Genomic DNA, 22323 nt, shown 5'->3' on the forward strand with positions numbered 1-22323 from the left:
TTGGGATCCTTTTCCGTGCCTTGCTTCTGAGTGGCCGCGTGGCCGCCGAGTTGAGGGAGAGCACCTGAGGTGAACCACAAAATGGACCCGCCCTCCCTGTCAAGGAGGAAGGGGTGAATTACGTCAGTGACAAGGAGGGGATCCAGAGGTAGCCAGCAGGTGTCGTGATGCAGCATCTCGGCCTCAGAGAGAGGCGGGGGAGCACGAGAGCAATTGCAGAGGGAGGGGGGGCTGTTAGGCACCAAAATCCTGCATGCGGGATTTCCCCGGTTCTCTCGTGCCTATGCAATTCCTGCCCTTCTCCCTCGAGATTTGCTGCAGAGACAAGCAAATGAAGAAGAAAGGGAAGAGTATTAGCTGACATGTCCCCGGATCCCATGGAAAGCACCACAGATTCCTTTGCTTACCAGCTCTTTTTAAGGTGGCTTCAAACCTGTAATTGTGTAGGTGTATGTATGTATACATATACACACATAAATATTCATATCTCTTCCCTCTCACCTTCCTTTCACCCAGTTTCTCTGGCACTGGTTTATAAATGCTGCTATGTAGAAATGATGAGAAAGTTGCACCAGCAGAAGGAATGGATATGTGCTGTTAGTAAAAAGAGAGGGAGTTGAACTGCAGGGAGGGACAGACACTTTTCTATGTATTAATTTGTATAATGCCCTCTATGCACATGGTGCTTTGCAAAAAATGGATATGAGAGGTACCATACCCCTCTTTGCTATCTGAAATAGACTCAGGGAAAAGAGAGAGAATGGGGGAAGGGGAAGAATGTGTGGTTATTTACATTTGGCTTGTTTTGCGGCTCCCGGTTTTTTTCTCTCTTCGGAAACGGGTCCAAGTGGCTCTTTTTGTCTTAAAGGTTGCAGACCCCTGCTCTAGGGACATGGGGGGCACTGTGATCTACTGAGCTTTTAATGTTTAACAGATCACTGTATTTTAATATTTTGTTGGAAGCTGCCCAGAGTGGCTGGGGAAAGCCAGCCAGATGGGTGGGGTATAAATTTTTTATTATTATTATTATTATTATTATTATTATTATTATTATTATTATTAAAAGGGATCTAAGACAGTGATTCAAAGGTCCAGAAAGCAGTATCCTAATTCCGCTTTGAGAAAGTAGATATTTCCCCCTTGTATATTAAACCTAAGGCAAAAAGACACCCTTCTCCTACCCTCATTTCCCAGAAAAATTCTGCAGAATCAGCCCAGGGGCTCATCTGTTGTTCCAGCATCCTCAAGGCGGCCAACCAGATGCACATGCAAAACTGAGAAGCACAAGAGCTCTTCCCCTACTTGAGATTCTCAGTTACTGGTACCCAGAGGCATAGTGGCTAAAGATATGAGGATGAAACATACTGAGCTTCTTGGGCTTGCTGGTTGGAAGGCTGGCGGTCTGAATGCATGTGACAGTGGCAAGCTCCCATTGCTCTGTCCCAGCTCCTGCCAACCTATCAGTTTGATGTTTGTAATTTCTTTTTTATTTGATTTAACTAACTAAATAAATAGGCTTCTAGTTTGACAGTGATTTGAATGGTGCCTGGTGATTGGCCAGCTGTTTTATGAATGGAAAGGTCGGTGGAAGTGATCTACCCTTATCTACGGGTGCGCTTCGGATAAGGAGATGAAAAGGGACAGTATAGCAAAAGGGGTGTCAGTGGTGCAACGTTGAGGTACGGTTTAAGGTACAGTGTCCTGTTTGTTAACGGAGAAATCTGAGGGCTCCCTTGGACAAAAAACAAGGACACCAGCGCGGAATACCAGAGCAAAACAGCAGCCAGGAGGCTTGGTCTTTATTGAAGACTGTCGCCACAGGACTCCCACCTGCCACCAGGTGGAACAAGATGGAAGCCCCGAACAAAAGAGCCCCCAAACTTTTATTAGCTGCTAATCCCTATGTTACACCCGCCCCCAAACTACATCACTCATACATCACGGTTACATCATAAAAGGGGAGGTCTGGTGGCAGTAATCTGAGCATCCTGGACCCTGCCCCATGGTTCCCCATGCCCCCCATCAAACGCCCATTATGTGTAGCAAAAGAGATGTTTACATTTACAGGTTTCGGATCCTTCCAGTTAATTTATCCAATTCTGCATAGTCCATCAATTTCAATCCACCATTCTTCTTTGATTGGGAGTTCTTCTTGCTTCATGACCCCCGGGGTCCCTTCCAGATGCTCCCATGCTTTTAGTGAGGGGTCTCCTGCTCCTTGGGGCCTTCTTCGCCCCTGCCAGCTGCTGCTCCTCCTGCTTCTGGCCTGGGGGGGCGCAGCTCAAGGGGGTCTCCCAAGTGGGGCATGGGGGGGGGCTCCTGACATGGAGGAGGAGAGAGCGGTGCTCCGCTTGTGCTCGGCTTGCCAAGGGTTAAAAGGCACAGAGCTGGGTTTCTAGAGAGGACAGGAAGTGGAGGCGTGGGGGGGCAAGGTCCTCCCGAGCAAAGCCCCTCCCTCGCCCTTCCCGCCTGCAAGCGGAGGGGGGGCTGCTTCCGTCTCCCTCTCTCTCTTGCAAGAGCTGCCTGGGGGTGAGTCTGGTGCAATGGGGAGAAGGGGCTGCGGGGGAGGATGCCGGGGGGGGGCTGGCCAGATCGTGCCTGGGGGGCGCCAAACCGGGGGGGGCAGACATTCCCCAAAGCCAAGGCAGGGAGGGGGCGAGGGGGCCAGGGCTCTGCCCCGTGGGGGAGGGGGTCTTGGAGGGGGGAGCCTGCAGAGAGAGCCCTGGAGTCTCGATCAAGAGCGGAGGAGGAGGAGGAGGAGGAGGAGGAGGAAGGGTCTTCTTCCTCTTGGCCAGCAGCGCTACTGTGTCTTTTCTCCAAGCAGAAACTGCTACATTGTTAGCAGGGCGATGAGAGCCAGATCTCTTATTATTGGATCGCTTTTCTAACGTAGCTCAGCTTTTTTCTTTCTTTAATCAGTTTGGTCATTTATACTGATGTACTTTGTATACCAAACTATATAGCAAACTATATCTGGTCTAGGGAACTGTGCCCCACAAATAACCCAGAGATGCATTTTCAATAAAAGCACGCATTCTGCTCATGTAAAAACACCAGGCAGGTTTGGAGTACATTGTCAGGAGCAGGGCTAGGCAAACTGAGGCCCGGGGGCCGGATGCGGCCCAATCGCCTTCTAAATCCGGACCGCGGACGGTCCAGGAATCAGCGTGGTTTTTCCATGAGTAGAATACAGTGGTACTTCGGGTGAAGTACTAAATTCGTTCCGGAGGTCCATTCTTAACCTGAAACTGTTCTTAACCTGAGGTACCACATTAGCTAATAATAATAATGGGGCCTCCCGCTGCTGCCACATCGCCGGAGCACAATTTCTGTTCTCATCCTGAAGCAAAGTTCTTTTTTTTTTTAAATAAATGTTTATTATAGTTTAAAATACAAATAAAATATAGTACAGAATATAACATATGTCATAACATATTTTCATATCTTTCTTGGACTTCCTCACGTCTCCCGCTCCCACCTTCATCATTATAGGCTATTGCCAGAAAATCATCATCTTATTTGCATTCTTGTAACCCATCTATTTGTTTATAATGTAATAATTAATAAAATTTATATTCTCTCAATCTCACTTGTCATCCCATATCATCTAATTTAGTGGTGCTCAGTTATTTATGATCTAGCATCCTGCTTAACGTTCAATCAAATTACAATATTTTTCTAGATAAATCTTAAATTTCTTCCAGTCCTCTTCCATCCTCTCTTCTCCCAGGTCACGGATTCTGCCGGTCATCTCAGCCAGTTCCATATAGTCTATCAGTTGCATCTGCCATTCTTCCAGTGTGGGTAGATCTTGAGTTTTCCAGTGCTTCGCAAGGAGTATCCTTGCTGCCGTTGTTGCATACATAAAAAATGTGCGGTCCTTCTTTACTACCCCTTGGCCGACAATACCCAAAAGGAAGGCCTTAGTGAAGGTATACTTAAATACTTTTTTCAATTCATTATAAATCATTTCCCAGAAAGCCTTCACTTTGGGGCATGTCCACCAGAGGTGAAAGAATGTTCCTTCACTCTCTTTACATTTCCAGCACTTATTATCAGACAGGTGGTATATTTTTGCAAGTTTGACTGGAGTCATATACCATCTATATATCATTTTCATTACATTTTCTTTCAAAGCATTACATGCAGTAAAGTTCATCCCTTTATTCCACAGCCTTTCCCAGTCTTCAAACATAATGTTGTGCCCACCTTATCATAGCCGATTTAACCATTTCATCTTGTGTATTCCATTTTAACAACAAGTTATACATTCTAGAAAGTACCTTAGTCATTGGTTCTAACAGTTCTGTTTCTAGTTTCGATTTCTCCACCTGGAACCCTAGTTTCTTATCATTTTTAAAAACTTCTTTAATCTGGGCATAGTGTAACCAGTCACGCACTTTATCCTTCATTTTCTCCAAACTCTGCAATTTCCAATTGTCTCCATCTTTTTCTAATATTTCCCAGTATTTTGGCCACTTAGCCTCCATATTAAGTCTTTTTCGGGCCTTTGCTTCCAAAGGTGAAAGCCACCCTTGGAGTTTTGTTTTCCAGCAAGTCTTTATATTTAGTCCAGACATTAAACAATGGTTTTCTGACAATATGGTTCTTAAAGGCCTTATTGATTTTAACCTTATCATACCATAGGTATGCATGCCATCCAAAAGCATTGTTGAACCCTTCCAAATCCAACACGTCAGTGTCTTCAAGAAGTAGCCAATCTTTCAGCCAGCAGAAAGCTGCGGCCTCATAATACAACTTTAAGTCCGGCAGGGCAAAGCCCCCTCTTTCTTTCGCATCAGTTAATATCTTAAACTTAATTCTGGGCTTTTTGCCCTGCCAGACAAACTTCGAAATATCTCTCTGCCACCTGAAGCAAAGTTCTTAACCTGAGGTACTATTTCTGGGGTAGCGGAGTCTGTAACCTGAAGCGTATGCAACCCGAGGTACCACTGTATGTCCTTTTATTTAAAATGAATCTCTGGGTTATTTGTGGGGCATAGGAATTCGTTCATTTTTTTCTCTCTTCAAAATATAGCCCGGCCCACCACATGGCCTAAGGGACAGTGGACCAGCCCACGGCTGGAAAAGGTTGCTGACCCCTGGTCTATAGCTCTCCTTCTGGAGCCAGAGAGAATAGTCACTTTCAAGGGCACCATTTAAGATGTAGAAGTTTAGCCTGAATGCTGTTTGAGCCAAGCAGATGCCTGCAAAGTTTGATTTCTGATCTTTGGAACAACGGGTGAGGAGGAATCCACTGGCTTCACGGTTGGGAGGAGACCATTTGTGCTGTGCATAAAGGACATGATGATTAGGGCCCAATCTGGCATTGAGATCCCCTCCTAAAACTACAGATGCCTTTGGGTTAAGCAAAATAAGGTCAGTGGTATAAATTTCCCTTTCAATCCACAAGTCTCTGATCTGAGATTTCTGCCTCATTGGGGTCACATCAGCGTAAATTACCAAGAGGGCCTGGTGGCTGAATTGGATTAACACTGCCCTGACTTATGACTTGAATGAGGGGAGAGGGCTTGAAATGGCACGTAGGGTAGTGGAGACTAAGACCCCCAGGGCCCCTTTCGCTCTTCCACGCTTTACCCCTAGATCTGCCCTAGTTGAGAATGAATGAAATCCGTTGAGTAACAGCTCATCCGCTGTCCATGTTTCCAGGATCATTATGACGCAGTGGTGGGAAAGAAAGTCTTTAAAACAAGTATCTCTGCTTGATGCAGACAACCCGGCCACATTCCAGGATAAAAGATAGGTCACGCAGTTGCATTGTGGGTAATTTTTGCAGGAGCAAGAGCTTTGCATTGGTTTGAGATGGTTGTAACTGTGTCTCCTTCTGTGACGAGGGAAAAGGTCCTGTACTATCATGTTCCTGCTCCTCTGTTCTAGCGAGGAGACTGGGAGAATCAGTGCAGCGTGGTCAGTAAAATGTGAATTCCAGGCAAGCAGGGCTGTCATCTCTTCAGCAGGGGAGACTTCCTTTCACTTGTCCGAGGAGAGGAGAGGGGAACTGTTTCTCCTGCGAATCCGGTTCCCTCAGGGCCAGGTGGGACTTCTGAGATGGGGAAGCACATGGGGCCCTATTTCCAGGTTGGGCTTCTTCAAGTGCTTGTCAGAGGTTTCTTTTCCTTGCAGGGCAGATGCTTGGGGAATCAGCTACTTGGGGTTGTAAAGATTCCTTGTATACTACTGGGAGTACAAGGAATATTCAGAAAAGTCACTCTCTGCATCACTTCCACTATTATTAGTAAAGTACTAGGGCGATCCTGTTGGGATTACAAGATTCCCGATGACTTCACTCACAAGGGTCATAGGAACGTGCAAGCCCACTCACCACAACAAGGTGTTGATCCAGCGAGTGAGAAGTACATTTTTGCTAATTTAACCGGGGACAAATACCATCAAAACACCAGAAAATTTAAAACCAAGAAGAAGAAGAAGAAGAAGAAGAAGAAGAAGAAGAAGAAGAAGAAGAAGAATTTATTATTTATACCCCGCTCTGGGCGTCTTTATTATTTATTATAATTTATTATTTTCCCATCCTTTCTGGGCGGCTTCCAACAGAACATCAAAAGCTTCCCTAAACAGGGCTGCCTTCAGATGTCTTCTAAAAGTCTGGTAGTTGTTTCTCTCTTTGACATCTGGTGGGAGAGCATTCCACAGGGCAGGAGCCACTACCGAGAAGGCCCTATGCCTGGTTCCCTGTAACTTGGCTTCTCACAGGGAGGGAACCGCCAGAAGGCCCTTGGAGCTGGATCTCAGTGTCTGGGCAGAATGATGGGGGTGGAGACGCTCCTTCAGGTATACTGAGCCGAGGCCGTTTAGGGCTTTAAAAGTCAGCACCAACACTTTGAATTGTGCTTGGAAACGTACTGGGAGCCAGTGTAGATCTTTCAAGACTGGTGTTATGTGGTCTCGGTGGCCTAACTTCCAAATCTAACTTCCAAAGCCTTTCCCAGTCCGTCCTTAATTTATTATGTCCCACATCCTTCGCCCATTTTATCATAACGCAATTTACCTGGTCCTCTTTAGTGTCCCCTTCCAAAAGCAGATCCATCATTTTTGACAGCTGTTTTGTATTACCTTCTACTATTTCTCTCTGAAATCTTGACACTTGATAACTAAATCCTTTCTTTTCATGATTTTTAAAAGTTTCATTTAGTTGTAAATATTGCAACCAGTCTATTACATTTTCTCTTACTTCTTCAAAGTCCTTTAATTTTAATTGGTTGTCACTTTCTGTTAACAGCTCTTTATGACTATGAAAACTTTTATGAACTTTTGCCTTATGATACCATAGATAAGCATGCCTGGTGTTGCAGTCTTCAGGCTTGGGGACAAGATGGTGCCTGTTTTTTGCCCCAAGTTCTGTCCATAAGCCCCATTTAGTTCAATGGGATCTATTCTCAGGTCTCCACTGTGCAGACCATGCCGGTCTTACGAAGTGGGGAGAGGAGTAAACAGAGGAAATTGGAACCACTGGAAATGTTTATAAATGGGGTTTCTGTTGGGAAGGGGCTGCCCCATTTGTGCTTTTCCAGGGGCAGGAGAATCCAGTGAGAGCCAGTGTGGCGCAGTGGTTAAAAGCGGTAGACTCGTAATCTGGTGAACCGGGTTCGCATCTCCGCTCCTCCACATGCAGCTGCTAGGTGACCTTGGGCTAGTCACACTTCTCTGAAGTCTCTCAGCCCCACTCACCTCACAGAGTGTTTGTTGTGGGGGAGGAAGGCAAGGAGAATGTTGGCCACTTTGAGACTCCTTCGGGTAGTGATAAAGCGGGATATCAAATCCAAACTCTTCTTTTTCTCTCCTTCTTCTTTCCTGCAGGGCCTCTGAGGCTCCCTTTGCTTCTTCCTGTCTCCCAGGACCCTGCAGCTTGTTTTGGCTCCTTGACTCCTCAGGAAGGATGAAAGAGATGGATCCTGCAAAGCTAGCGAGGATGGAAGGCGGAAGATGGACGGTTGACCTGGTCAGGTTGTCTCCTGCATCCCTCATCACAACCTCTGAGCGTTCCTCTCTAGGGCTCTCAGAGAGATCTGGTGAGTTCCAGGGGAGGGGAGATGGGGACATGGAGGGATGGAGCCAGAGAGGTATTGGGGCTTGCTCACCCTGGGGGTGGGGGGAGGCAGGCAGGCGGGTGGAGATTGAGAAGGTGAGCACCTCTTTGTGCTCCACCACCTGTCTGCCTGCCTGCCTTTGCCATCTGCAGGGAATTTGAGCTAGGAATACATCACAGCTCCCCGGCCACCACGATGTATTAGCACTCAAAATGTCTAATACCAGTGTCGTGGCCTGAATGCCCTACCAGTGTCAAAAAACTTACTGCTCCATCACACAGCAGTAGAAGCAACGAACTCTGCATAAAGAAGTCAAGGAGGAGAATTGTGGGATCATGGACCCTCTTGGTAAAGCTCCCCGTTGGATCATAAGATCAGTTTTGAAATTCCATACACACCTCTATGTGCTGAACCTCCACTATTTTGATGGAGACCAACAGCATCTGGGATTCTAACATCCCCACCATGAACCCTGAATAGAAGGAGATCAACTATGAATGTTCTTTGTCTAGTCATGCCTTTTTAAACAATGACCAGGTTTCTCTGAACTGCCCAGTAACTTCAATGTGTTCCTCTGTTAATTCAGAGTGTTAAATGTGGATATGAAAACGTCAAATCCCCCCCAAGAGATCCTAGAATATAGCTCCCTTTCTGTTCTTCAGACATGGAATATTCTGCCAGGTTTAACTTTTCAATGATTGTTAAAATTCTGTCACATGACTGTGGCAATCTTTCTTTTCTTCATTTTTTAGACCAAAAAAGTTTCTTATTAAATTGCGATGACATCTTCTAAATTTATAAACTTTCTCTAAATTGTGAAGAATTTCTCTGGCAGTAAGACATCTGCCTTAATACATTGTATCACTTCAAATCTGTATAACACTGTTCTCATTCTCCTATTCCACTGTGTAAAATTTCCTCTATGCATCCTAAAAATTTCTTTCTACTTTTCAATCTGCCTTTAAAAATTGTTTCTGAGAGAATAATTAAGAGTACACTGGCAAAGTGGTCAAAATGTTAATGTCAGTTTCTGAGGTAAAACGTGTCACTTTACAACTCTGCACCTGTTTTTCTGGATTATTCATGGTTTTCTGGATTTTGTGGGCCCCAAACCCATTTTCTGTGGTATTTATATATGTGGAGGTTGCCCTGGGTTGCTTGACCCTTGAAAGACAGCTTTTTTTTCTTCTAGAAAAGACACCACCAGATTCTCTGTTTAGAGTTTATACAGAACACATTACATTACTTGATATACTAAAACACGTTTACATGTGCTTATATCTAATAGATCTATATATCTATTCTTTACTGATTTAGATTATTTCTACATTTATCCTATTCGTTATTCAAGACAATAAGCTACACTCAAAAAACCAAAATAATTCAACATCAAATAATACTGCTACATTAGGTATGAAGAGTGAATTACAAGTGCTTCTTGTTAGGATTCTCAGCCGTCAGTCAGAGGGAACTGGCCTCACACCAGGCATTCGGCTCGAGATCCTTGATGACCTTCCCGTCTGCTTCCCCGGCAGGATACAGGCAAGGTCACAAATCGGCGGTCCCACTCAACGTGAGAGGGACACACACACTCCTCCCTCCTCCCTGCTTCCCTCAGGGAGGAGAAAAGAGACAGACAGAAATCTATTTACATCCTTTTATTTCTGTCACTCTAGCAGTACAGAGAAATATGTCTGTACCCTCCAGTCTCAAGCAGAAGACTACACAGACTCCACCCATGTACTTCCAGTACAGGTCAGATGACACTCTGAGCTAACATCCGGTGCTCAGAACACTGAATAGACTGCCCCCTTTTTCCAAGAGTACAGTCCCAGACATCAACATTGTGCTTTGCATTCCAGACACCTGCAGCTTGCTTTTGCATTGCTGCTTTTTCCTGACATATGAGACTTTACAGACTTTTTCTGAGGCCCATAGCAGCATAAAACAGGCAGCAGGTGCTCTCACAGAAAACCTCTCTCTCACTCGACAGTTGAGAACAGACCTAAATGAAAAAACGGCCTTCTGGAGTGACAGTCACCCTTTCCATAGCAACTTGGAGGCAACATTCACACACACAGTTGTTAGGGAAGTTGAGGTAATTTCTGTCCGGTTTGGGTTTCTGTTTTAGCCTCTGCTCGTTTTTTAAAGAGAAGACCAATGTTAAGTTGGAGTGGATTTCATGATTGTGGCAACAAAAATCCGTCCTAGAAAAGAGCCAGACTTTCTGAACCTCTGCTTCTCAAAAATACGTCTGTGAATGCTGGTCGACAAAGGCCATGACCTCTGTAGAAAGACCTCACACCTTCTGTTCTTCCTCTTTCACAAAAGTTCATTAGCATTGTTCCATGATTGAGCAGCTGAATGCTGAATGTTAAGTGTTGTATGTAAACTTTCTGGTGCTTTTTTGTTTTTTTTTGTGCTTTCCGCTTTCTTTATCTTACTATGTTTCGTGTATTTTCTTTTTTCCTTTTTTATTTTATTTTTTGTAAATCTCTTCTTTGTATCTATTTTTGTTGGTGTAATGACAAAGGAAATTCAATAAAAAGATTATAAAAAAAGCATTGTTCCATGATTGGGGGCTCCATTTCTTCCTGAGGATCTAATTAGTTTCTGTCTTTGTTGTAGGTGGTGATGAATTGGAAATGAAGAATGGGGGAGACCATGACAAAATCCGCACAGTGGAGAAGCCATATCAAAATTGGAAGTATGGAGAGAGCTCCAGTCAGAGTTCCCGTTCCCATCAAAGAACTCACAGTGGGAAGAAAGGCTATCAGTGCTCAGAATGTGGGAAGAGCTTCAGTCGGAAGGGCAGTCTTACTTTGCATCAAAGAATTCATACTGGAGAGAAACCCTATCAGTGCTTGGAATGTGGAAAGAGGTTTTGTCAGAGTGGGGCTCTCACTTCCCACAAAAGAATTCATACTGGAGAGAAACCCTATCAGTGCTTGGAATGTGGAAAGAGCTTTAGTCTCAGCACCCATCTCACTTCCCATCAAAGAATTCATACAGGGGAGAAATCTTTTCAGTGCTTGGAATGTGGAAAGAGCTTCAGTCACAGCCACAGGCTCACTTCCCACCAAAGAATTCATACAGGGGAGAAACCCCATCAGTGCTTGGAATGTGGAAAGAGCTTCAGTCACAGCCACAGTCTCACATCCCACCAAAGAATTCATACAGGGGAGAAACCCTATCAGTGCTTGGAATGTGGAAATAACTTCAGTCAGAGGAGCAATCTCACTTCCCATGAAAGAATTCATACAGGGGTGAAACCCCATCAGTGCTTGGAATGTGGAAAGAGCTTTAGTCTCAGCACCCATCTCACTTCTCATCACAGAATTCATACAGGAGAGAAACCCTATCAGTGCTTGGAATGTGGAAAGAGGTTTCATCAGAGTGGGGGTCTCACTTCCCACAAAAGAATTCATACTGGAGAGAAACCCTATCAGTGCTTGGAATGTGGAAAGAGCTTCAGTCACAGCCACAGGCTCACTTCCCACCAAAGAATTCATACAGGGGAGAAACCCTATCAGTGCTTGGAATGTGGAAATAGCTTCAGTCAGAGGAGCAATCTCATTTCCCATGAAATAATTCATACAGGGGTGAAACCCCATCAGTGCTTAGAATGTGGAAAGAACTTCAGTCACAGGCACAGTCTCGCTTCCCATCAAAGAATCCATACAGGGGAGAAACCCCATCAGTGCTTGGAATGTGGAAAGAGATTTCGTCTGAGTGGGGTTCTCACTTCCCATCAAAAAATTCATACAGGGGAGAAACCCTATCAGTGCGTGGAATGTGGAAAGAGCTTCAGTCAGAAGGACAGTCTCACTTCCCACCAAAGAATTCATACAGGGGAGAAACCCTATCAATGCTTGGAATGTGGAAATAGCTTCAGTCAGAGGAGCATTTTCACTTCCCATCAAAGAATTCATACAGGGGTGAAACCCCATCAGTGCTTGGAATGTGGAAAGAGTTTTCGTATGAGTGGGGATCTCACTTCCCATCAAAGAATTCATACAGGGGAGAAACCCTATCACTGCTTGGAATGTGGGAAGAGCTTCAGTCAGAGGAGCAGTCTCGCTTCCCATCAAAGAATTCATACAGGGGAGAAACCCTACCAGTGCTTGGAATGTGGGAAGAGCTTCAGAAAGAGGACAGGTCTCACCCGCCATCAAAATACTCATACAGTGGTACCTTAGGTTAAGAACTTAATTAGTTCTGGAGGTCGATTCTTAACCTGAAACTTTTTATTTCTTTCAAAAATTTTATTAGTTTTTATAATATCAACGACAAACAAAAACATAAAACAAACAAAGCATAACAAACATAAATCATAACCTTATTGAAAATAACAGTAATTTACTTTCTAAAACGACTTCCTCGTTTCCCCTTAGTTGAATTTCATTGCATATCCTTATAACGGTTTTCCAAATCCCAATTATAATACCCTTCAAATTGAACATTAACATCTTTAAATCTTCTCCTTCTTGTATTAAACATATTATTTTATCAGTTAACATAAATAGAATCCTAAGCCCATTAAGTATCTGGATGCTATTTCCAGTTATTTTAGCTTAACAAATTTAGCTAAATCATTAAATTTCTTCCATTCTTTGTGGTGTTCCTCCTCCTTCTGGTCGCGGACAGCTAGCTCCATAAAATCCATCATCTTCATCTGCCATTCTTCTACTATTGGTAATTCTTGAGTTTTCCACTTTTTAGCTAACAAAATACAAGCCGCAGTTGTGGCATGCAAAAATAGATTAACATCTTTCTTGGTCAATTCCAACCTGAAACTCTTCTTAACCTGAAGCACCACTTTAGCTAATGGTGCCTCCCACTGCTGCCACACTGCTCCCTCGCAATTTCTGTTCTCACCCTGAAGCAAAGTTCTTAACCCGATGTACTATTTCTGGGTTAGCGGAGTCTGTAACCTGAAGCGTCTGTAACCTGAGGTACCACTGTACAGGGCATGAAGCATATTAGAAATGTGGAAAGAGCTTCTCTTCCAAGATGCTTCTAGCTTCCCATGAAGAAATTCATGTGATTGAGCAGGTGGTTGCTGAAGAGCTCCAGGGATGCCTGGAGGATGGGGAGCATTTGGATCCCTTCCAATCGGGAATCAGGCCTCATATTGGGATTGAAACTGCCTTGGTTGTGCTGGTCGATGATCTCCGGCGCGCTAGGAAGAAAGGTGAAAGGTGTTTCCTGCTTCTGCTCGAGCTCTCAGTGGCCTTTGACACCATCGACCACGACATCCTTCTGGACCGTCAAGAGGAGCTGGGAGCTGAGGGTTATACAGTGGTTCCGCTCCTTCCTCCTGGGCCGTGTTCAGAAAGTGGTGGTGGGGGATGAGTGTTCAGACCCCTGGGCTCTCACTTGTGGGGTGCCTCAGGGTTCCATCCTCTCCCCCATGCTTTTTGCATCTACATGAAGCTCCTGGGAGAGATCATCAGGGGGTTTGGGCTGGGTGTTCATCAGTATGCGGATGATACCCTGTTCTAACTCTCTTTTAAATCAGAACCAGTGAAAGCGGTGAAGTTCCTGTGTGAGTGTCTGGAGGCGGTTGGAGGACGGATGGCAGGTAACTGATTGTGGTTGAATCCTGACAAGACAGGGGGCGAGCTGGTGTTGAGAACTTGCTTGGGCTACTGCAACACATTCTATGTGGGGCTACCTTTGAAGGTGACCTGGAAACTACAACTAATCCAGAAAGGGGTTATCTTTGAAGAGAGCACATAACACCGGTCTTGAAAGACCTACGTTGGCTCCCAGTACGTTTCTGGACACAATTCAAAGTGTTGGTGCTCATCTTTAAAGCCCTTAACCGCCTTGGCCCAGTATACCTGAAGGAGTGTCTCCACCCCCATCCCTATGTCTGTACACTGAGGTCCAACTCCCAGGGTCTTCTGCTGGCTCCCTCAGTGCGAGAATGAAGTTACAGGGCCTTCTCGGTAGTGGCACCCGCCCTGTGGAATGCCCTCCTACCAGATGTCAAAGAAATAAACAACTGTCTGACTTTGAGAAGACAATCTCAAGGGAGCCCTGTTTAGGGAAGTTTTTAATATATGATGAACTATTGGAGAAACCCAGCCAGATGGATGGGGTATAAATAAACTATTGCTATTGTTATTGTTTTAAGGACTTTCCCATGCAATATGGGAATCCACATCCATCTGAAATTCAGGAGCAGTTGGACAATCCCCAGATTCTGGGGATCTACTTTTGTGGCCATCTGGTAGAAAAAGGGGAACTGGGTTTTATCATGAATAGTCGGAAAAGTGTATCCATAACTTGCCCAGGACGCAAAGGGAGAGGTGAGTGCTTTGCTGTGGTTCCAGGACAAATCTCAGACAGTTGACCAACTACAGTCCCCCACACATACACACAAAGAACAAGACAAAATGCTGACCGTGTAGAACGGGAGGAGGTCTTCCAGGAATGCCTCCAGTCTCTCAATATTTTCTGGGACTGATTCACATCCCAGAATATTAGCCTAGGGACTCAGCTACGTTACTCAAAAAACTGTGTTTTGAATGCATTGTAAACAAGCAACATGGTTTTTTTTAAGCAGTGGTGGGGTGTCATAGGGCATGTGACACCAGTGTTGAGTGTTCCTGCTTCCAGGTTCCATCCCACCCTCACCTTTGGGAGAGTCCAAAAAGGAAAGAATGAAAAGCCCATGGCAGAGGCACAAGTCCGTCTTAACACCAAACCAGCCATACCTGTGGGATTTTGTAGATGCTTGTAGACACAGGTGACATATGTCTAGAAATATCAGCTTCGGCATCTTCAAGAACAGCCGACAGGTTATCCCTCTTCCCACAGTCATAGTTTGGAATGTCTGCGTGCCCAGTAGAGAGCAGGTCTAGCAGGGCATCAGAAGTCATGCTTGCATCAGAATAATGGTCATAGATGACATAGCCGAGGGTGACATTGGGTAAGAGCCTGGGATCCTGATTGATTTCACGAATGGCAGCCAGGAAGGACAGGACATTCCAGAATTTCCCACGATAGCCACGGGAATGAAAAAGTGCCCTACATTGAATGAAAACATTTCTAATTCTTTCTGTATCTAAACTCTCAGCTGTTTCCAGCACAGAAAATAAAACGAGTCCACCCTGAGATGCTTAACTACCTTCCATTAGTGGCCTGTAGGAAAGAGGAAAAGGCCCGTCAGCCTCACTGAAGGTGGACTGACACCATAGTGAAACTGACCACAACTTTCACCATCATGAACATTTCATGAGATTGCATTTCAGCTGTGTTTACAGTCAGCTGCATTATTTACCCCCTTGTAGGTTTGGATTTTTAAATGCCACTTTGCACAGTCATAACATTCTCAGTTGCAGCAGACTCATTTTCAGTCAGGACTTCAGCATCGGCTGCTTCTGCACCTTCAACTGAGAAGCACCTAAGTTCATGGCCCTGGCATATGGGGGCAACTGGAACCTATGAAATCAGAGTGTGCCTCCAGACAGTCAATATTTAGCAGGAGGGATTCAAGCAGTTGGTCCCTTACCTTTCCCGCCCCGACCTGGCCACAGTGATCCATGCGACGGCCACCTCCAAGCTAGACTACTGTAATTCGCTCTACGTGGGGCTGCCCTTGAAGCTGTTCCAGAAACTCCAGCGGCTGCAGAATGCTGCAGTGAGGCTCCTCATGGGGTCTTTGACATGGAAGCATATTCACCCAGTGCTTTTCCAGCTGCACTGGCTCCTGGTGGAGTACAGGGTAGGATTTAAGGTGCTGGTTTTGACCTTTAAAGCCCTTCACGGCCTAGGACCCTCGTACCTACGGGACCGCCTCTCCCAGTATGCCCCACAGAGGACCTTAAGGTGCATAAATAGCAACACCCTAGAGGTCCTGGGCCCTAAGGAAGTTAGATTAGGCTCAACCAGAGCCAGGGCTTTTTCAACACTGGCTCCTGCCTGGTGGAACGCTCTGTCTCATGAGACCAGGGCCCTGCAGGATCTGATTTCTTTCCTCAGGGCCTGTAAGACAGAGTTGCTCCGCCTGGCTTTTGGCTTGGAGTCAATTTGATTCCCTCCCCCTCTTTCTTTTTCCTTTCTCCTGCTGTGATGAGGCTGCATTTTAATGTTTTAATGTTGTATTTTAATCTTGTTTTTAAGTTGTATTCATTCAACTGGTTTTTATTATTGCTTCTTAGCTGCCCTGAGCCCGGCCTTGGCTGGGGAGGGCAGGGTATAAATAAATATTGTTGTTGTTGTTGTTGTTGTTATCATCATCATAGCGCACCACATAATCAAGTAAATCAGGATGAATGCTGAATCAGCAGGGTCTCTGGAGAAGCCTTGAATCAGGTGGAGAGCATTATTTTTTCGTTGACTGATTCATTGACTGAATCAGAAGCAGGATGTCGCCTCACGTTCCTCTCATAAATGGGGTCCATTTTAATGGACCCAAAGGAGAACTTTGGACAAATCCCTTGAGTTTTCATGAGAAGTAGGGGAAAGGGGATGTTGTGTCAGGAGTGGAGAGTTCTCCTCTCCCTTTGGCAACATCACAGATTAGAATTAACAAGCAGTTGATCTATTTATAGTCCTTTTATTACAGGATCATGTTGCAAGCAAAAATACACAGCTCTCTGCAAGGAGGGCAGTTGGCTGCTCTAAATCCTCCTTCCGACTTCCGTAGCATTTTAGGTGCCAATGGGAAGTTCCTCCCTCCCTCTGGCTTCTTTGCTCTCTGATATGTTCAGACCTCCGAGTCTGTGGTGAGGGGGGTTCCCCACACTCTCAAGTGACATCTCAACTAGCTGCCCCCTCCTTTCAGGTTCCCTTGTCACTGTCTCGTACCTGGGCAACTCCTCCCTCAGCTGTTCAGCTTCTGTCTCTCTCTCTCTGCTTCTGAACAAGGTGGGGGGCTGACTTTCCCCCTCCCTCTCTCCATCGGAGAGGAAACTGGTCTGCCATAGAATGCATTCCCCAGTCCTCGTCCTTAGATTATTCCCTGACATGTGATCGTTTGGGTTGCCCTTTTTTTAAATTTTGATGCCATCAGTCATGGTATCCTCCTGAACTGACGTAGTGAGATGATGATAATGATAAGAAGAATAAGAATTTGTTATTTATGCCCCGCCCATCTGGCTGGGCTTCCCCAGCCACTCTGGGTGGCTCTGAGATGGCTGTCAGAGGCACCATATTACAGTGGTTCTGTCCATATCTTCAATGTCATGTCCAGAAAGTAGCGCTCGCTGACTGCTTCTCACCCCCCACCCCGGCATTTGTGCTATGGGGTGCTGCAAGGTACTATTCTCTCCCCAGCGCTATATAGGATTTATATGCTATTTAAAATCTATATGAAGTCATGGGGTGCGGTCCTGAGGAGTTTTGGAGGAAGGGCCCACCAGTATGCCCATTACACACAGCTCTAGGGCAGGGGTCGGCAACCCGCGGCTCCGGAGCTGCATGCGGCTCTTTTGCACCTTTGCCGCGGCTCCGCAGATCCTCGGGGACCCTGAGCAGAAAAGCCGAAGCGCCAGAAAGAGGAGGGGGATGGTGCTGGGCAGCCGAGCCGGGCAAAGCAAGGCGGCGGTGGCGGCGGCGGAGCTCGAGAGGTGGCGGCTGCTGGGATGGAGGAGGAAGCGGCGGCGGCCGGAGAAGGGCTGCTGCTGCTGCTGCTGCTTCTGCCGCCGGAGGGAAGTTCTGCCAGGTGGCTTCATGGCTCATAGCTTCCCCCGGGGTAGGACGGGCGGCGGCAGCGGCGAGGGGGACGCCTCATCTGGAGGACGGTGAGGAAGCGGCCCAGCAGCTCACGGCGGCGGCTCCTCCCTCATGGTGCAGGAAACGAGGAAGAAGAGGAGGAGGGCGGTGGCAGGAAGGCGTGCCAGGGCACGCTCCCTTTCGCCGTCATGGCAGGGCGGTGTGTGTGTGTGTGTGTGTGTGTGTGTGTGTGTGTGGTGGCGGTGGTGCTTTGGGATCCTTTTCCGTGCCTTGCTTCTGAGTGGCCGCGTGGCCGCCGAGTTGAGGGAGAGCACCTGAGGTGAACCACAAAATGGACCTGCCCTCCCTGTCAAGGAGGAAGGGGTGAATTACGTCAGTGACAAGGAGGGGATCCAGAGGTAGCCAGCAGGTGTCGTGATGCAGCATCTCGGCCTCAGAGAGAGGTGGGGGAGCACGAGAGCAATTGCAGAGAGGGGGGGGGGCTGTTAGGCACCAAAATCCTGCATGAGGGATTCCCCCGTTCTCTCGTGCCTATGCAATTCCTGCCCTTCCCCCTCGAGATTTGCTGCAGAGACAAGCAAATGAAGAAGAAAGGGAAGAGTATTAGCTGACATGTCCCCGGATCCCATGGAAAGCACCACAGATTCCTTTGCTTACCAGCTCTTTTTAAGGTGGCTTCAAACCTGTAATTGTGTAGGTGTATGTATGTATACATATACACACATAAATATTCATATCTCTTCCCTCTCACCTTCCTTTCACCCAGTTTCTCTGGCACTGGTTTATAAATGCTGCTATGTAGAAATGATGAGAAAGTTGCACCAGCAGAAGGAATGGATATGTGCTGTTAGTAAAAAGAGAGGGAGTTGAACTGCAGGGAGGGACAGACACTTTTCTATGTATTAATTTGTATAATGCCCTCTATGCACATGGTGCTTTGCAAAAAATGGATATGAGAGGTACCATACCTCTCTTTGCTATCTGAAATAGACTCAGGGAAAAGAGAGAATGGGGGAAGGGGAAGAATGTGTGGTTATTTACATTTGGCTTGTTTTGCGGCTCCCACTTCGGAAACGGGTCCAAGTGGCTCTTTTTGTCTTAAAGGTTGCAGACCCCTGCTCTAGGGACATGGGGGGCACTGTGATCTACTGAGCTTTTAATGTTTTACAGATCACTGTATTTTAATATTTTGTTGGAAGCTGCCCAGAGTGGCTGGGGAAACCCAGCCAGATGGGTGGGGTATAAATTTTTATTATTATTATTATTATTATTATTATTATTATTATTATTATTATTATTATTATTAAAAGGGATCTAAGACGGTGATTCAAAGGTCCAGAAAGCACTACCATAATTCCGCTTTGAGAAAGTAGATATTTCCCCCTTGTATATTAAACCTAAGGCAGAAAGACACCCTTCTCCTACCCTCATTTTCCAGAAAAATTCTGCAGAATCAGCCCAGGGGCTCATCTGTTGTTCCAGCATCCTCAAGGCGGCCAACCAGATGCACATGCAAAACTGAGAAGCACAAGACCTCTTCCCCTACTTGAGATTCTCAGTTACTGGTACCCAGAGGCATAGTGGCTAAAGATATGAGGATGAAACATACTGAGCTTCTTGGGCTTGCTGGTTGGAAGGCTGGCGGTCTGAATGCATGTGACAGTGGCAAGCTCCCATTGCTCTGTCCCAGCTCCTGCCAACCTATCAGTTTGATGTTTTTAATTTCTTTTTTATTTGATTTAACTAACTAAATAAATAGGCTTCTAGTTTGACAGTGATTTGAATGGTGCCTGGTGATTGGCCAGCTGTTTTATGAATGGAAAGGTCGGTGGAAGTGATCTACCCTTATCTACGGGTGCGCTTCGGATAAGGAGATGAAAAGGGACAGTATAGCAAAAGGGGTGTCAGTGGTGCAACGTTGAGGTACGGTTTAAGGTACAGTGTCCTGTTTGTTAACGGAGAAATCTGAGGGCTCCCTTGGACAAAAAACAAGGACACCAGTGCGGAATACCAGAGCAAAACAGCAGCCAGGAGGCTTGGTCTTTATTGAAGACTGTCGCCACAGGACTCCCACCTGCCACCAGGTGGAACAAGATGGAAGCCCCGAACAAAAGAGAACCCAAACTTTTATTAGCTGCTAATCCCTATGTTACACCCGCCCCCAAACTACATCACTCATACATCACGGTTACATCATAAAAGGGGAGGTCTGGTGGCAGTAATCTGAGCATCCTGGACCCTGCCCCATGGTTCCCCATGCCCCCCATCAAACGCCCATTATGTGTAGCAAAAGAGATGTTTCCATTTACAGGTTTCGGATCCTTCCAGTTAATTTATCCAATTCTGCACAGTCCATCAATTTCAATCCACCATTCTTCTTTGATTGGGAGTTCTTCTTGCTTCATGACCCCCGGGGTCCCTTCCAGATGCTCCCATGCTTCTAGTGAGGGGTCTCCTGCTCCTTGGGGTCTTCTTCGCCCCTGCCAGCTGCTCCTCCTGCTTCTGGCCTGGGGGGGGTCGCAGCTCAAGGGGGTCTCCCATATGAGGCATGGGGGGGGGGGCTCCTGCCTTGGAGGAGGAGAGAGCGGGGCTCCGCTTGTGCTCGGCTTGCCAAGGGTTAAAAGGCACAGAGCTGGGTTTCTAGAGAGGACAGGAAGTGGAGGCGTGGGGGGGGGCAAGGTCCTCCCGAGCAAAAGCCCCTCCCTCGCCCTTCCCGCCTGCCTGCAAGCGGAGGGGGGGCTGCTTCCGTCTCCCTCTCTCTCTTGCAAGAGCTGCCTGGGGGTGAGTCGGGTGCAATGGGGAGAAGGGGCTGCGGGGGAAGATGCCGGGGGGGGGCTGGCCAGATCGTGCCTGGGGGGCGCCAAACCGGGGGGGGCAGACATTCCCCAAAGCCAAGGCAGGGAGGGGGCGAGGGGGCCAGGGCTCTGCCCCGTGGGGGAGGGGGTCTTGGAGGGGGGAGCCTGCAGAGAGAGCCCTGGAGTCTCGATCAAGAGGGGAGGAGGAGGAGGAGGAGGAGGAGGAGGAGGAGGAGGAGGAAGGGTCTTCTTCCTCTTGGCCAGCATCGCTACTGTGTCTTTTCTCCAAGCAGAAACCGCTACATTTGTAGCAGGGCGAGGGGAGCGAGATCTCTTAGGACTGGATCGCTTTTCTAACGTAGCTCAGCTGTTTTCGTTCCTTAATCAGTTTGGTCATTTATACGGATGTCAGCCTCCAGGACGTACTTTGTATACCAAACTATATAGCAGACTATATCTGGTCTAGGGAACTGTGCCCCACAAATAACCCAGAGATGCATTTTCAATAAAAGCACACATTCTGCTCATGTAAAAACACCAGGCAGGTTTGGAGTACATTGTCAGGAGCAGGGCTAGGCAAACTGAGGCCCGGGGGTCGGATGCGGCCCAATCGCCTTCTAAATCCGGACCGCGGACGGTCCAGGAATCAGCGTGGTTTTTCCATGAGTAGAATACAGTGGTACTTCGGGTGAAGTACTAAATTCGTTCCGGAGGTCCATTCTTAACCTGAAACTGTTCTTAACCTGAGGTACCACCTTAGCTAATAATAATAATGTGGCCTCCCTCTGGTGCCGTGCCGCCAGAGCACAATTTCTGTTCTCATCCTGAAGCAAAGTTCTTAACCTGAGGTACTATTTCAAGCGTATGTAACCCGAGGTACCACTGTATGTCCTTTTATTTAAAATGCATCTCTGGGTTATTTGTGGGGCATAGGGATTTGTTCCTTTTTCTCTCTCTTCAAAATATAGTCCGGCTCACCACATGGTCTGAGGGACGGTGGACCGACGCACGGCTGAAAAAGGTTGCTGACCCCTGGTCTATAGCTCTCCTTCTGGAGCCAGAGAGGATAGTCACTTTCAAGGGCACCATTTAAGATGTAGAGGTTTAGCCTGAATGCTGTTTGAGCCAAGCAGATGCCTGCAAAGTTTGATTTCTGATCTTTGGAACAACGGGTGAGGAGGAATCCACTGGCTTCACGGTTGGGAGGAGAGCATTTGTGCTGTGTATAAAGGGCATGATGATTAGGGCCCAATCTGGCATTGAGATCCCCTCCTAAAACTACAGATGCCTTTGGTTAAGCAAAATAAGGTCAGTGGTATAAATTTCCCTTTCAATCCACAAGTCTCTGATCTGAGATTTCTGCCTCATTGGGGTCACATCAGCGTAAATTACCAACAGAGCCTGGTGGCTGAATTGGATTAACACTGCCCTGGCTTATGACTTTGAATCATAGAATCATAGAGTTGGAAGAGACCACAAGGGCCATCGAGTCCAACCCCCTGCCAAGCAGGAAACACCATCAGAGCACTCCTGACATATGGTTGTCAAGCCTCTGCTTAAAGACCTCCAAAGTAGGAGACTCCACCACACTCCTTGGTAGCAAATTCCACTGTCAAACAGCTCTTACTGTCAGGAAGTTCTTCCTAATGTTTAGGTGGAATCTTCTTTCTTGTAGTTTGGATCCATTGCTCCGTGTCCACTTCTCTGGAGCAGCAGAAAACAACCTTTCTCCCTCCTCTATATGATATCCTTTTATATATTTGAACATGGCTATC

General features: G+C 46.6%; 2 protein-coding genes across 14 annotated transcripts in view; both read left to right on the forward strand.

Annotated features, from left to right (window-relative positions):
• Positions 1 to 2485: 2485 nt before the first annotated feature.
• LOC309527394 (uncharacterized protein) lies at positions 2486 to 14448 on the forward strand. Its single transcript, XM_082214233.1, has 5 exons — positions 2486 to 2529; positions 5039 to 5242; positions 7837 to 8048; positions 10695 to 10947; positions 11380 to 14448. Exons 2-5 carry the CDS (start codon positions 5184 to 5186, stop codon positions 12263 to 12265), a joined length of 1410 nt encoding a protein of 469 aa, XP_082070359.1. The 5' UTR covers positions 2486 to 2529; positions 5039 to 5183; the 3' UTR covers positions 12266 to 14448.
• Positions 5249 to 22323, forward strand: part of LOC309527390 (uncharacterized protein) — a 22762-nt gene continuing 5687 nt past the window's right edge. For 3 of the 13 annotated variants that reach the window (XM_082214225.1, XM_082214227.1, XM_082214216.1), the window contains exon 1: positions 5799 to 6055. Coding sequence is in view for 1 of the 13 variants with exons in the window: in XM_082214215.1 (XP_082070341.1) it covers positions 21662 to 21720 (59 nt within the window). In the remaining 12 variants the exon portion in view is untranslated. Of the gene's footprint in view, positions 5380 to 5798; positions 6056 to 8097; positions 8162 to 20469; positions 20535 to 21516; positions 21747 to 21787; positions 21857 to 22323 lie in introns of those variants that run through there. The other 10 variants (XM_082214229.1, XM_082214217.1, XM_082214223.1 and 7 more) reach the window with 8 other exon arrangements.

The sequence above is a fragment of the Podarcis vaucheri genome (genome assembly GCF_965113315.1).
Source record: "Podarcis vaucheri genome assembly, chromosome: 2".
In the NCBI taxonomy this organism is placed as follows: domain Eukaryota; kingdom Metazoa; phylum Chordata; class Lepidosauria; order Squamata; family Lacertidae; genus Podarcis; species Podarcis vaucheri.